This window comes from Pituophis catenifer, unplaced genomic scaffold (genome assembly GCF_029215685.1).
Source record: "Pituophis catenifer annectens isolate HBS135680 unplaced genomic scaffold, rPitCat1.0.hap2 SCAF_3, whole genome shotgun sequence".
Classification (NCBI taxonomy): Eukaryota; Metazoa; Chordata; class Lepidosauria; order Squamata; family Colubridae; genus Pituophis; species Pituophis catenifer.
Window position 1 is genome coordinate 211,092,698 of NW_027256883.1, and position 15,669 is coordinate 211,108,366.

A 15,669-nucleotide genomic window follows, 5' to 3' on the forward strand; every position below is an offset into this window, starting at 1 on the left:
AGAATAAGTCTCAAAGTTAAGAAGCAAAAGGCCCCGACGGGAATCTGCCATATTCCAAGCGCACAAGCAGCCTCTGCCCCCCCCCAAATAAGGGGGCGCAGGGCCGAGAGGGCGACAGAGCCAGGAAGAAGAAAAAGGCAGTGCGTGCAAGGTGGAAGGAACTCACAAATCCGACTGGGTGACTTTCTCATTCCACTCGCCGAGTTTCTCAGAGGTTTTCACATAGCTGGTGGGGGGGGGAAACCCAGGGGTCAATCAAATTTGTTTTTAAAAAATGAGGACTAGGAACTTGCGGAGACCGGGGGGGGGGGGGGGATAAACCCAAGAGGAAAACTAACAGAAGAACAGAAGTGGAAGAGATCCGAGGTCAGCGTTTCTCAATTTCTAAGATGTATGGACTTCAACTCCCAGAATTCCCTAGCCAGCCAGCAAGAGGCTGAGATTGAGAAACGCTGCTTTGAAGTGGCCTGGCATGGTCCCCCCCAAAAAATCATCATCATCATCACCACCACTACCATCATCATCTTTTCTCAGCTCATCCAGGATCCTGGGAAAAAAGAAGGGGTCCTTTAATGAACCATAGAGAGGTGTTTGGCTGGGGAATTCTGGGAGTTGAAGTCCACACTTCTTAGAATTGCCCAGGTTGAGAAATACCGTCTTTAGATGATGTCTATCTTGTGGTTGAGAAGACCAGGTGGATGCATTATCCACGAAGTCTCCAACAGAACAAGAGAGTTGGAAGGGACCTTGGAGGTCTTCTAGTCCAACCCCCTGCTCAGGCAGGACACCCTATTACCATTTCAGACAGATGGCTGCCCAAGCTCTTCCTAAACACCTCCAATGATGGATGTCTGTGGAGATTCTCAGTCATCCAGGTCGTGGTTGTCCCAAAAGTGCTTTTCCAAAAGGCAATTGGACTTTCTTGGGTTTTATCTTGAAGACGTTTCGCTTCTCCTCTGAGAAGCTTCTTCGGTTCAGTCAGAGCTGAGGAAGCTTCTCGGGTGAGTAGTGAAACGTCTTCAAGGGAAGTAAAAAAAAAAAAAAAGCACAAGAAAGTCCGGTTGTCTTCTGGAAAAGCACTTTTCGGAGAAGCCCACAACCTCTGGGTTCTGTTCCACTGATTAATTTTCCTGACTGTCGGGCAAAGGAGAAAAAGGGCTGGAAGGGAAGATAAGAGTTTCCTGAGAGAAAACCCAACACAGCACTTCTTGCAAGGTTCAGTGCCCTTGGGGCTATCTCAAGTGCCCAAAACACACCTCATGTTGTCATCTGTGCAGAGTCAAACCGCAATTTATTATCAATCGAATGAAAAGTACCAAAAAATGGTACTGTCAGCGTCTCACCGCTGGCATAGAGAGGAGAGAGATAAGCCCTGAACTTTTGCCTGCTAAATCCCTTTGAAGCCCGGTCGTCGTGGAAATGAGGAGGGGGGAGACATTCCTGTGAAACGACGAGACAAGAAGTCAGTGGAGTGACTTGGAAGATAGCCAATGAGAAGCAGATAATTGGGGATCGGAAAGGGAGGGATTGGGGGGCAAAAGGTCAGTCTTGTCCGCATCGAGTCATGATCCGGTTGCTGTGCTCAATTAAAGAGAAGATTTCCTTAAAGATTGGCAGTTTGGAAATTCATTTATTATGAGATAGCATCGAAGTCTGACAGGTACTTTTTGTCTGTTCCTTGGGTGATCACCAGAGGTGGTATTCAGCCGGTTCGTACCGGTTTGAGCGAACCGGTAGCAGAGATTGCGGATCTATGCCATCCTATTTAGGCATGTTTTCGAAGCTGGGCGCGTGCGCTTTGCTCACTCGTGCGCCTTCCACATGCGCGGACAGCTGAGTGCATGTGCAGAAAGCGCGTATGTGCGCAGCGAACCGGCGGTAAGAATATTGGAAACGCACCGCTGGTGAGCACGCTCCAAGGAGAGGCATAACATTTTGGAGATGGCTAATACCGATAGATACGTAGAAGATCTCACCTCCACCCCGTTTTCAACTCTTTTCATATTCCTTTTAATGTTTTCCCTTTCAATGTCTGGTGTTTTACTCCTCTCATGGTTTTATTCTGTTATTTATGGCACTGTGAGCTACCCAGAGTCCTTTGGGAGGGAGAGATGGGCAGCATGCAAGTTTAATGAAATTAAACTTAAATTTAATAACTCAATAAATGAAATTATTGAATAAATGAAATTTAATAAATAAAGGAAATTTAATAACTCAATAAAGGAAATTTAATAACTCAATACAGGAAATTTAATAAATAAAAAGAAATTCAATAAATAAATGCAATTTAATAAATAAAATTAAACAAATATATGAAATTTAATAAATAAATGAAAACCAATAGATGAAATTGAATGAATTGAATAAATAAAATTCAACAAATGAAATTGAATAAATGAAATCCAATAGATGAAACTGAATAAACGAAATTGAATAAAATAGATGAAATTTAAATATATGAAATTCAATTAATAAATGAAATCCAATAAATAAGCAAACTAAATGAAATTCAATAAACAAATGAAATTCAATAAATGAAACTCAAATGAAATTTAATAACTAAAATTCAATAAATAAATGAAATTTAATGAATATAGAAGTGAAATTTAATAAATGAATAAATAAATAAATGCTCAAAATCACAGGGCTCTCTACTGAAACTTTGTCACCATTAGCACCAATGCCTGTGATTGAATCAATCCTCTCCCAGATATTACAGGCCTTCCACAGTAGGGAGCCCTCCGGACACACTAGGACTACAATTCCCAGGATGCCGAGTGGTTCTAAGGCTCCTGTAGGGAGCCACGCTAGGCAAGACCCTGTATGCCCCCCCCCCCCCGATGAGCAATGGAAGCCCTACCCAGGGGCACATCAGAATGTAAGTCAATTGCCCGGGGACCACAGATGCAAAGGGCTTCACAGATACCACATGAGGCAAATGGGAAGAAAGTACAGACAGTCCTCAACTTACGACCGTTAACACAGCCTGCCCATCATGGTCATACAATGAGACCGATCACGTGACTGACTCAATATTAAAACCTTTTTTTGGGGGGGGGTAGTTAAATCAATGCTGAGGTTGTTACGGGAACCAAAGTTCATTTCCCTGAAATGGGAAATAAATGCCAATGTTCGGTGAAACCGTCATAAAATGAGATCATGCGACTGCGGGATGCTGCTAACGGGCGCAAGCGTGGCCTAGTTGCTGAGTGCCTGAAGTTTGGTCACGTGAATGCCAGTCTCTGTGTGTGTGTGTGTATGTGTGTTTCCAACTGCTGTAACTTCAAATCTCAGTTGTTAAAATACATGTAGTCCTTGACTTACAACAGTTTGTTTAGTGACCATCCAAAGTTACAATGGCATTGAAAAAAGTGACTTATGACTCCTTTTTCGGGTCATTGTCATTCGGGTCATTTTCATTGCAGGGACTTTTTTAAGTCCCTGCTACGGACTTATGACCGTTGCAGCATCCCCACGGTCTCACAATCAGAATTCGGACGCTGTTTCATATTTATGACGGTCACCGTGTCCCGGGGTCACGCGATCCCCTCTTGCAAGCAAAATCCACGGGAAAGCCGGATTCACTTACCAACCACGTGAATAGTTTAACAAATGCGGCGATCCGCTTAACAACCGTGGCGGCAAAGGTTGTTAAAAGCGGGCAAAACTCACTTAACAAATTGTTTCGCTTGGCCACCAATTTTGGGCATCGTTGTGGTCATAACTCCAAGACCACCTCTAGCCTCAAGGTAGGCCTGTTGCAACGTTGGATGCTTGCTAAGCAGGCTGGTCGTTAAGTCGAGGACTACCTGTGCCTTCTCCTTTTTCTGCGGAGCTGCAAGGTTATACGCCCTCAGTGTTTTATCTCCTAACTGTGTGCGACGACATACAAGGTCACAAAGAAGGAAACACCTACGCGTTAGAAACCTGGACATCGTGCCAACTCTTGGACAGGTTTTGCTTCAGGTCATCCAAGGGGGTCAGGCCCAGCTTCCTTTTCAGCTCTCCGCAGTGTCTCTCCTTGGCCGCCAGCACCTGGCGCAAGGTGCCAATCTCATCTTCCACCTACGTATTTGGGCAAAAAAAAAGTCCCAATTAGGCAAGAACGAGTAGAAGACAAATGAAATGGGACAGGAACTGGGTATGTTTAGTCTGGTGAAGAGAAGGACCAGGGGAGACAAGATAGCAGCCTTCCAATATTTGAGGGGCTGCCACAGAGAGGAGGGGCTCAAGCTATTCTCCAAAGCACACAAGGAACAATGGATGGAAACTGACCAAGGAGAGATTCAACCTGGAAATAAGGAGAAATTTTCTGACGGTGAGAACAATCAACTAATGGAACAGAAGTTGCCTTCGGAAGTTGTGGGAGCGTCATCACTGGAGACTTTCAAGAAGAGACTGGACTGCCATTTTCGGGGATGGTGTAGGGCAGTGATGGCTAACCTTTTTGCCATCGCGTGCCAGGAAGGGGTGGGGTGGGGTAGGTTTGCCCATGCGTGTGCCCACACCCATAATTCTATGTGCCCCACCATGCACATGCAAGTGCGACCCCCCCTTCCCCCCCCCCACTCCCGGCACACCCATTTTTCTTTCTCACCTGACTCCAGATCCTTTCTATGCATCTGGGGAGGGCGAAAACAGCCTTCCCCACCCCCTCGGAGGCCGGAAGTTGAGAAACGGGCCGTTTCGGGCCTCCGAGGGGGTGGGGAAGGCTGTTTTCACACTCCCCAGATGCATAGAGAGGATCTGGAGCCAGGGAGAAAGAAAAACGGGCCTTCCCCCCCTCCCAGGCCCTCTTCTGGTGGGCCCAAAAGGGCCGAAAATCAGCTGACAGAGCTGAGCTGGCGTGCCAGGCAACATGACTCCGCGTGCCACCTGTGGCACGAGTGCCATAGGTTCGCCATCACGGGTGTAGGGTCTCCTGTTTGGGCGGGGGGTTGGACTAGATGACCTACAAGGTCCCTTCCAAATCCGTTAATCTGACTACTAGAGACTGGACTGCCATTTGTCTGAAATGGTAGAGGGCCGTGATGGCGAACCTATGGCCCTCTGTGATGGCAAGCAAGCCGTCGCCACGGTTCACCTCTCCTGCGCATGCGCACATGCCTCCTGCCAGCCAGCTGGTCTTTGGGTCTCTGCCGTGCATGCACGGGGTGCTTTGGGCACTCGGTCCGGAAAAAGTTACCCATCACTGGCATAGGGTCTCTAGCTTGAGCAGGGGGTTGGACTAGAAGACCTCCAAGGTTCCTTCCATGTTCTGTTCTGTTCTGTTCTGTTCTGTTCTACTCTACTCTCAAGGGAAGACAGGCTGTCTTCAGGAATGGATCAGATAAGAGAGGCAGGAGCCCACAGTCACTTAACGATCAGAGGAAGAAACTTAAAAAGGGCCAACTCTGACGGATCAAGCAGTTAAAAGGGGTGGCGGGAAGTCTGTACCTTCACACTCACGCGTACAGGTAGTCCTCGACTTACGACAACGGAGCCCCAAATTTCCGTTGCTAAGCAAAGACAGTCGTTAAGTTTTGCCCTATTTCGTGACCTTTTTTTTTTTTTGCCTCGGTCGTTAAGCGAATCATTGCAGCGGTTCGGGGAATCATTCAGTTGTTAAGTGAATCTGCTTTTCGGAATTTCATTGGGAGAGTCACACATGGTGATCACATGACCCTGGGATAGAGCCAGTTGTCACGTGCCCGAATTTTGATCATATGACTTACAGGAATTGTGCAAGGGTCATGTGAAAAACTGTCGTGAGTCATCTTTTTTAAAATGTTGTTTTAAATTAGAACGGTCACTAAATGAAGGTTCTACTGTACAATACAGTAGAACTGGGATGGCGAACCTATGGCACACGTGCCAGAAGTGGCATGCAGAGTCATCTCTCTGGGCACGCCAGTCGTTGCCCGTTGCTCTTCCAGGTCCCAGGGTGCATATGCGCGCCGGCCAGCTGGTCTTCACGCGTGGGGGAGCGCTAGAAACCAGAAGAGCAGCTCCCTGGCGCACATGCGCACGCTGGGAAGCTGAGCTTCCTGTTTCCGGTGCGCGCATGAGCACGTCAGCTGGTCTTCACACGCGCATTCGTGCCAGAAGACCAGGTGACCGGTGCACATGCGCACACCAGAAACCAGAAGTTTCCCGGTGCTCCCCCGTGTGCGCGTGTTCCCGTTTCGGCACTCGGAGCCGAAAAGGTTTGCCAGCATTGCAGTAGAATGTGCTCATCTAGTCATGTTTCCTGCCTCAGCATAGATGATAAGGAATAAATTCCATATTTTCTTCAAGAAAAGAGTCACCTTAATAGGCAACTTTATAGGCATATTTAGGACACCAAAGATATTTCAGCTGCAGGATCGCACAACATGCTTAAACAGGTCAGATCGATTCACCAACTGCATTCCTGGGACTTCCTGGGCTTGATCAGCATTAAACTTAAAAAGTCATTTTAAGAGAGTTTACCTGAAATGCAAATTTAGCTCTTTGGGTTAATTAGTTACCTGAGGCACAATTCACACCTGTTCAGGAAGTTAGGCACGTTGCATGAATGCAACAAATGTGTTAAGACAGGGTTTCTCAACCTTGTCCATTTTAATATGGGTGGAGTTCAACTCCCATAATTCCCCGGCCAGCCAGGGAATTCTGGGAGTTGAAGTCCACCCATCTTAAAAGTTAGCAAGGTTGAGAACACTGCAGTAAACATTTTAAGGTGTGTTTTGAACATTTAAGATCATTCACAAACAGGCTACCATGGAAAATACTTTACCTATATACCTACAATGAAGGATGTAAAGGTAAAGGTAAAAGTTCCATTCGCACATATGTGCTAGTCGTTCCCGACTCTAGGGGGCGGTGCTCATCTCCATTTCAAAGCCAAAGAGCCAGCGCTGTCCGAAGACGTCTCCGTGGTTATGTGGCTGGCATGATTAAACGCCAAAGGCTCACGGAATGCTGTTCCCTTCCCACCAAAGGTGGTCCCTATTTTTCTACTTGCATTTTTTTATGTGCTTTCGAACTGCTAGGTTGGCAGAAGCTGGGACCAGTAACGGGAGCTCACCCCGTTAAGCAGCACTCGAGATTCGAACCGCTGAACTGCCGACCTTTCAATCGACAAGCTCAGCGTCTTAGCCACTGAGCCACCATGTCCCTTCCTTCAATCAAGGATGTAGCCATTCACAAAACGCTTATTGAATAAAAAGTAAATTCCTCCTCCGTATTTCCTACTTGGGAAATCTTTTTGTTTTTTAATTCTTTTTATAACCCTGTAATCCTTTGCTTCAGGGTGGGGTCAGGGCAATTAAGTGGAGTTGAGCGTTGACTGCCCTTCCTGACGCCTACGTGGAGTTCACAGCAAATATTTTCCTTTTGCACCCTGACAGAGAAATGACTGTCGCAGCCTAGAATTGAACTCTCAACCTTCTGAGTGGGAGGCGGGCGTCTTCACTTCTAAGCCACCATGCTGCTCTTGGGAAATCTTTAGATAACCTAAGCCCGTGATGGCGAACCTATGGCACACGTGCCACAGGTGGCACACGGAGCCATATTAGTGGGCAGGCCAGCTCAGCTCTGAGGCGCATGCACGCGCCGGCCAGCTGATTTTCGGGCCTTCTGGGCCCACCAGAAGTAGGGAAACAGGCTGTTTCCTGCCTCTGGAGGGCCTGGGGGCGGGGTGGGGAAGGCCCGTTTCTCTTTCTTACCTGGCTCCAGATCCTCTCTGTGTATCTGGGAACAGCGAAAACAGCCTTTCCCACTCCCTTGGAGGCCCTACGGAGGCTGAAAGGGCCCATTTCCCGACTCCCGGTGGGACAGGAAGTGACGTTTTTTCCTATCCCCAGCCTCCAGAGACTCCTAGAGACGCTCCTAGAGACTCCTAGAGAGGCTCCTAGAGACTCCTAGATAGGTTCTGGAGGCTGGGGACAGCAAAAAATGTCACTTCCTGTCCCACCGAGAGTTGGGAAATGGGCCCTTTCAGCCTCCGTAGGGCCTCCAAGGGAGTGGGAAAGGCTGTTTTCGCCCTTCTCAGATACACAGAGAGGATCTGGAACCAGGTAAAAAAGAAAAACGGGCCTACCAGGCCATCATGTGCCAGGAGCAGAGGGGGGGCGAGGGGGTTGCGCACGCATGCGTGTGGGCACGTGCGCGCGTGACCCTCCCCCACCCCCCCGTCTCCTGGCACTCAATGGCAAAAAGGTTAGCCATCACTGACCTAAGCAAATCTTGCAAATAAAAATGTTGCTGCATATTGGTGGTTTGCAGCATAGCAGTTTCCTATCATGCTGTAAAACAGATGAGGCAGGGAAGATGATTGACAGCTCGGTCCTAACAGCCTTAGCGCTCCAGATCCCTCAATGTCCCAGTGTTTACCTTTTGCCTGGAGAATTCTGGGAGTTGAAGTCCACACATCCAAATGCTGGCAAACTTGAGAAATACTGGTCTATTTTATCTAATAATGGCTGCAGGAACATTATCAACGAAGCCAGAGAGTATTCTAAAAATTATGAAGTGGCTCATGCAAGTGCTTGAATAAAAAAATTAATTGTTTAGGGGCTGGGGAAAGTAGAAAACATAAAGCCTAAATGTTTAGTTTATTGATTAGATTTTTATCTCTCCTTTATTGCTCTTACAAATAATTAAAGCCTGGCAAACATACATAACACTCTTTCTTCCTCCGGTTTTCCCCACAACAATCCTGTGAGGTGAGTTGGGTTGAGAGGGAATGACTGGCCCAAGGTCACCGAGCTAGATTTCATGCCTAATCCAGGACTAGAACTCACGTTTCCTGGTGATTGGCCCAAAGTCATCCACCGGCTTTCATGCCTAATCCAGGACTAGAACTCACGTCTCCTGGTGACTGGCCCAAAGTCACCCAGCCGGCTTTCATGCCTAATCCAGGACTAGAACTCACGTCTCCTGGTGACTGGCCCAAAGTCACCCACCAGCTTTCATGCCTAATCCAGGACTAGAACTCACGTCTCCTGGTGGTTGGCCCAAAGCCATCCACTAGCTTTCATGCCTAATCCAGGACTAGAACTCACGTCTCCTGGTGACTGGCCCAAAGTCACCCAGCCGGCTTTCATGCCTAATCCAGGACTAGAACTCACGTCTCCTGGTGACTGGCCCAAAGTCACCCAGCCGGCTTTCATGCCTAATCCAGGACTAGAACTCACGTCTCCTGGTGACTGGCCCAAAGTCACCCACCAGCTTTCATGCCTAATCCAGGACTAGAACTCACGTCTCCTGGTGGTTGGCCCAAAGCCATCCACTAGCTTTCATGCCTAATCCAGGACTAGAACTCACGTCTCCTGGTGACTGGCCCAAAGTCACCCAGCCGGCTTTCGTGCCTAATCCAGCGCTAGAACTCACGTCTCCTGGTGATTGGCCCAAAGTCACCCACCAGATTTCATGCCTAATCCAGGACTAGAACTCAGAAGCTCCTGATGATTGGTCCAAAGTCACCCAGCCAGCTTTCATGCTTAAGCCAAGACTAGATCTTATCATGGTGATTGGCCCATTTAGCTGGCTTTCAACTCTAAGGCAGGACTAGAACTCCCTGTTTCCCGGTTTCTAGCCTGGTCCCTTAACCACTAGACCAAACTGGATCAACCCACATCGAACAAGATTGTGGAAACTGAGTAAGCATCGAAGAGCGGATAGAAGGCGACTTTTACCTTGGTCAGCTCAGCCCTGAGTTCTTCTTCCTCGGCTTCGGTGAGACCGTTGTAGGGTAAGGTCCTTGACGGGGCAGCCATGGCAGAGGCGCTGGGGTTGTCCACGGGCACATCGGTCATGGAATCGGACAGGAGACCTTTGTTGGGAGAGTTAAGGTTGATATCTGTCATGGACAAGAAGCAAAGGGAGGGAAAGGACAGGCAGAGAAAAGGCAAGCGGGTTAGTCAAGCAGAGGCTGGCCATACAGAAAAGAGGGAGAGAAGAAGTCAAAGGAAAGACTGGTCCAGCGGGTTAGTGGCAGGGCATCTGCGCTTCGAGACTCGCAAACCCACAAGTCACACACCCCATACACCCACTTCAACAGTAAAGCTGTGATATCTGCTTTCAAGGCCACAGTTTCAATATTGCATCTGGCTTTGGTCACAATATAAAAAAGACGTTGAGACGTCTGGAAAGAGTGCAGGGAAGAGCAACGAAGACGATTAGGGAACTGGAGGATAAAACATTATAAAGAACGGTTGCAGGAACTGCGCGTGTCTAGTTTAAGGAACAGAAGGACTAGGGGTGACACGATAGCAGCCTTCCAATATTTGAGGGGCTCTCACAAAGAAGAGGGGGTCAATCTATTTTCCAAAGCACGAGAAGCAACGGATGGAAACTCATCAAGGAGAGAAGCAACCTAGAACTAAGGAAAAATTTCCTAACAGTGAGAACAGTTAATCAATGGAATGATTTGCCTCCAGAAGCTGCGATTGCTCCATCCCTGGAGATTTTCAAGAAGAGACTGGATAACCATTTGTCTGAAATGGTATAGGACAGTGATGGCTAACCTTTTTGCCATTGCATGCCAGGAGAGGGGGGGGGCGGGGGAGGGTCACGCGCGCACGTGCCCAAGCGCATGCGCACGCAACCCCACCCCACTTCTGGCACATGATGGCCTGGTAGGCCCGTTTTTCTTTCTTACCTGGTTCCAGATCCTCTCTATGCATCTGGGAAAGGCGAAAACAGCCTGTCCCACTCCCTTGGAGACCCTACAGAGGTTGAAAGGGCCCATTTCCCAACTCCCGGTGGGACAGGAAGTGACATTTTTTCCTGTCCCCAGCCTCCAGAGACTCCTAGAGAGGCTCCTAGAGACTCCTAGAGAGGTTCTGGAGGCTGGGGACAGCAAAAAATGTCACTTCCTGTCCCACCGGGAGTTGGGAAATGGGCCCTTTCAGGCTCCGTAGGCCCTCCAAGGGAGTGGGAAAGGCTGTTTTCGCCCTTCCCAGATACACAGAGAGGATCTGGAGCCAGGTAAGAAAGAAAAACGGGCCTTCCCTACTCCGCCCCCAGGCCCTCCAGAGGCAGGAAACAGCCTGTTTCCCTACTTCTGGTGGGCCCAGAAGGCCCGAAAATCAGCTGGCCGGCACACGCATGCACCCCAAAGCTGAGCTGGCGTGCCCACTAATATGGCTCCGTGTGCCACCTGTGGCACGTGTGCCATAGGTTCGCCATCACGGGTATAGGATCTCCTGCTTGAGCAGGGAAGGTTGGACTAGAAGACCTCCAAGGTCCCTTCCACCTCTTGTTATTCAACATGGGGGATGAGACATTTAGCGGAGACTGGGGACGTTGATTTATTCTGCGGGCTACAGCACAGCCTGGACCCACAGGCATTTTTTAATAGACAAACACACGTTGCCAGGTTGTGTGCCAGTCAGGAAGACGTAGTAAATGGGGTCCTTGGTGCTCTCTTGAGCTTGTTTTCTTGCAGACTTTTCATTACCAAACTAGGTAACATCATCAGTGCTAGAAGGGAGTGGGGTTTCGCTCTCATTCCTATACAAGCTCTTTGCCCTGCCGGTTTTGATGGGAATGTTCTTAGTGGTTCCTTGATTAGGCTGTTTATTCTTTGATTGCTTATCTTGAGCTAGTACTACAGGTCCTTAATTGGAGTATTGTTTGCTGCAGGAATCGGGTACCTAATTGAGCAATGAAACTGGTTTGCGAGGAAACAACCAACTCAGGGAACACCAAAGACCTCACAGTTCAACCCTGAGGCACAAAAAAAATACCGTATTTTCCGGCGTATAAGACTGGGCGTATAAGACGACCCCGCAACCTTTCCTGTTAAAATATAGGGTTTGGGCTATACTCGCCGTATAAGACTACCCCTCTTCCAACGCACACCAAATAAAAATTAAAAAACATCAACTGGCTCACCCACAAGGTAAAAGCAGCTGTGCTAGACCCAAAATGGCCCCTGCAACAAGCAGAACCTCACACAGCCACAAAAAGCCCCAAAAACCAACTTTCACACTTTACACACACAAAATTCCACATACAGCTTTGTGAGATTTTTTGTGTTTGTGTAGTTAGAGTGAAACACTACAGAAACACACTAAATCTCAGAAAGCTGCACAAATATTATTTTATTTTATTTTTATTTTTATATGAAAACTAAATTTAAAACTTCCTAAACTTTAAATGGCTAGGTCTAAAAAAGAAAGCTGGGATCGTCAGAGCCATTTAAGGCTCGTCAGAGCCTTTCGGGCTGGTCTGCCTGGTTACAGGAGAACGACCCCCAGCGTATAAGATGACCCCCAACTTTTGAGAAGATTTTCATGTGTTAAAAAGTGGTCTTATACGCCAGAAAATACGGTATTTATGCATTTGTAAAATGTATTGGCTGCCCATCTTACAATTTTTTTTTCTATTGGGAGACATAGTAAGTGGCACCAAGCTATATCTGCCTGCTAGGCGTTTGCCTTTCCATGAATCATAATTCATGCTTACACGTGGGCATGAAGGAAGGTACAACAGGGTACAGGCAGTCCTCGATTTACAACCGTTCCTTCAGTGACCGTTCAAAATTACGGCACTGAAAAATGTGCCTTATGCCCGTTGTCCACACTTATGAGCCTCCCCAAGGTCATGTGATTAAAATCTGGACACCTGGCAACTGGTTCATATTTGCCTTGGGGGGGTCAGGGCTGGCTGGGGATTCTGGGAGTTGAAGTCCACACACCATAAAAGGTGCCAAGGTTGAGCAACAATGGTCTTAACTGGTATCAGGTATCAAATAAAGAGATTTTTCTAAACTTTTGGGGTCCGAGACAGTTACTATCTCCTTAATACTGTACGCAGACTCTTCGTAGAGAGGTGGGCAGGGAACAGCTGCACATTCAAAATACACAAGAACACAAGAGACACCCACACCCTCTAAAAACACAGCTGCAACTGTAACAGGAGAAAAGAGACAACTTTAGGCGGCCTTAGAAAACAACTCAACACTTGTGTGGAACAGAGAGGTCTGGCAATTTCGCATTCTGTGATTTAACTCAGCAGTTCCCTAGGATACTTCAAGGGGGTCACAGATAGTCCTCAACATATGACCAGAAATGAGCCCAAAATTTGTGCTTGCTAAGCAAGGCAATTCTTAAGGAAGCGCCTCATCTTACAACCGTTTTTGCTTTGTCCTTACATGAATCTCTGCAGCTGTTAAGCGAATCATGCAGCCTTTAAGGAATCTGGTTCCCCACACCTCCACCTCAAGAGCCTTGATAGTACAGTGGTCTACGCACCCTGTTATTAACACAGCTGCCTGCAATTTACTGCTGGTTCGAATCTCGCCAAGGCTCAAGGTTGACTCAGCCTTCCATCCTTTCTAAGGTAGGTGAAATGAGGACCCAGTTTGTGGGGGCAATAAGCTGACTTTGTATAAAAAATATACAAAAGGATGAAGGCTATTGCTTAGCGCATTGTAAGCTGCCCTGCGTCTCCGGAGAAGGGCGGCATATAAATCAAATTTTTTTAAAAAAATGTTTTTGCTTGTCTGAAGCCTGCTGGCTTGGGGATTCTGGGATTCGAAGTCCATCCATTTTAAAGTGGCTTAAGGTTGAAAAAAACACAGCTCTAGATTACCCACTATTTTTCCTTTTTTTCTTTTTTCAATAAGAGAAGGAGTGCTTGGGTTTTAGCACGCTGCTTTCCCTGTTCTTGTTCTTTTTGATTAAAAATAACTTTTAAAGAAACAAAGTAAGGGAGGAATTCAGGGACCACCAGGAGACCTTTCCCCCGTTGGTCTATATTGGGGGAAGAGATATTGACCGCGCAGTCGAACTGGGTTGCAAGATGTACCCCACGGTTCCTTCGAAATTTGGCCAAAGCCAGATAGGATTGGTCAAAAGGACCGAGGTCTGAATCAGGTGTCACATAAATCACTTGCAGAATCCATTGACAAATTGAAAGAGGATGTAGCATCAGTTTTTGGCTGTGCCCTTTTCTTCTTTTTTAAAAAAAAAAAATGTTAAGAAGCATTGATTTAAAGCAGCGTAAATATTCCTATTGGGATGGGATGGACAAAATAAACACTTTTACCCAGTTTGGGGTAATTTAATCTGTTTTACACTGGATGTGAAGAAGCTGGAGCGGTCCAAACACAATTAGATTGTGCCTTAAAACAGTGTTTCTCAACTTCTTAAGATGTGTGGACTTCAATTCCCAGAATTCTCCAGCCTGAATGGCTGGTTTTGGGCAATTCTGGGAGTTGAAGTCCACCCATCTTCAACTTGAAAAAAACTTTGAACAAAGGCAGCTCTAAATCATCAAACTTAATCTGGCAAATAATTGGGGAGGAGGGAGGGGGAACAGACCCTCCAAGCTGCAAAAGCTGACCCCTCTCCCAAAATTGCAATCTCCCACAGCCCCAAACCAGACCCAGCTTCCCCCACCTTCCAGGCAGGCCTTCCTAACCCTTAGTAAACCCTGAGTTCAAACTCCCCTTGTACCCTTCCCTCCCTCCCACTTCTAAGGACAGCCTGGCCTGGACAAACTCGTCCAACCAGCTGCTCCTAATCCAAAGGCCTCCTCCAGGTCTATAGGCTTCCATCCCGAAGCTTCTCCAGTGCCCCACACCCAGGCTTTGAAGGCGGGGGGGGGGGGGGGTAGGGGGGGTCAAATAAACTCTGGGGACCCCCTATTCCACTTCTCCTTGCAACAGCTGAGGCTCCAGTTCTGGGATTCACTTCCCACAATCCCCCCCAGGGGGGAAGGGACTGCGGGAAGGACCGTCCCCAAAGAAAGCAAAATGATAAAATAAAAGTAAAAGAATAAAATAAATTTAATAAAAGTTAAAAAATAAAAAAAATAAAAAATAAATCAATAGAAGTAAAAGAATAAAGACAATTAAAAAATAAATCAATACAAGTAATATAAAATGTAAAATAAAATAATAAGTAAATAATAAAAAATAAATAACAAAAATAATAATAAGTATTTGTATTAATATAAAAATAGCTATAATGAATATTAAGTTTTAACTGTTATGACACAAAAAATTTGTACCTAGACGACAGACTGTTTAATGAAAGGTGAAACGTTTGCATTAAAAGAAAATAAAACTTTAAAATAATAATAATAATAATGAAATGAAAAAATAAAATAAAAAAGTAAAAGAATAAAGATTAAAATAAATCAATAAAAGTAAAATAAAAAATAATGAAATAATGAAATAATAAAAGTAAAATAAAATATATCAATAAAAGTAAAATAAAAAATAATAACAAATAAAATAATGAAATAATAAAAGTAAAAGAATAAAATAAATCAGTAAAAGAAAAGTAAAAGAAAAATAATAAAGCAAAATAATAAAATAAGTAAAAGAATAAAGAATAAATCTTTATTAAGGGCCTGGTGGCTCAGCAGACTGATAGCATTGTGATTAACACCAGCTGTCTGCAATTACTGCAGGTTCAAATCTCACCAGGCCCAAGGTTGACTCAGCCTTCCATCCTTTCTAAGGTAGGTAAATTGAGGACCCAGATTGTGGGGGCAATAAGCTGACTTTGTATAAAATATACAATAGTATGAAAGCTATTGCTTAACGCATTGGAAGCTGCCCTGAGTCTCCAGAAAAGGGCGGCATATAAATCAATTTTTTTAAAAAAAATCGATAATAATAAAGTAAAATAATGAAATAATAAAATAAGTAAAAGAATAAAGAATAAATCGATAAAGGAAAAGTAAAATAAA

At 46.0% G+C, this 15,669-nt stretch overlaps 1 protein-coding gene across 5 annotated transcripts in view; it reads right to left on the bottom strand.

Moving 5' to 3' along the window:
• Window positions 1-15,669, bottom strand: part of TPD52L2 (TPD52 like 2) — a 45,737-nt gene that overhangs the window by 28,594 nt on the left and 1,474 nt on the right. For 2 of the 5 annotated variants that reach the window (XM_070941822.1, XM_070941826.1), the window contains exons 2-4: window positions 9,657-9,820; window positions 3,917-4,065; window positions 167-226 (exon numbers count right to left, since the gene is read on the bottom strand). In XM_070941822.1, coding sequence (XP_070797923.1) covers window positions 167-226; window positions 3,917-4,065; window positions 9,657-9,820 — 373 coding nt within the window. The remainder of the gene's footprint in view (window positions 1-166; window positions 227-3,916; window positions 4,066-9,656; window positions 9,821-15,669) is intronic. The other 3 variants (XM_070941825.1, XM_070941821.1, XM_070941823.1) reach the window with 2 other exon arrangements.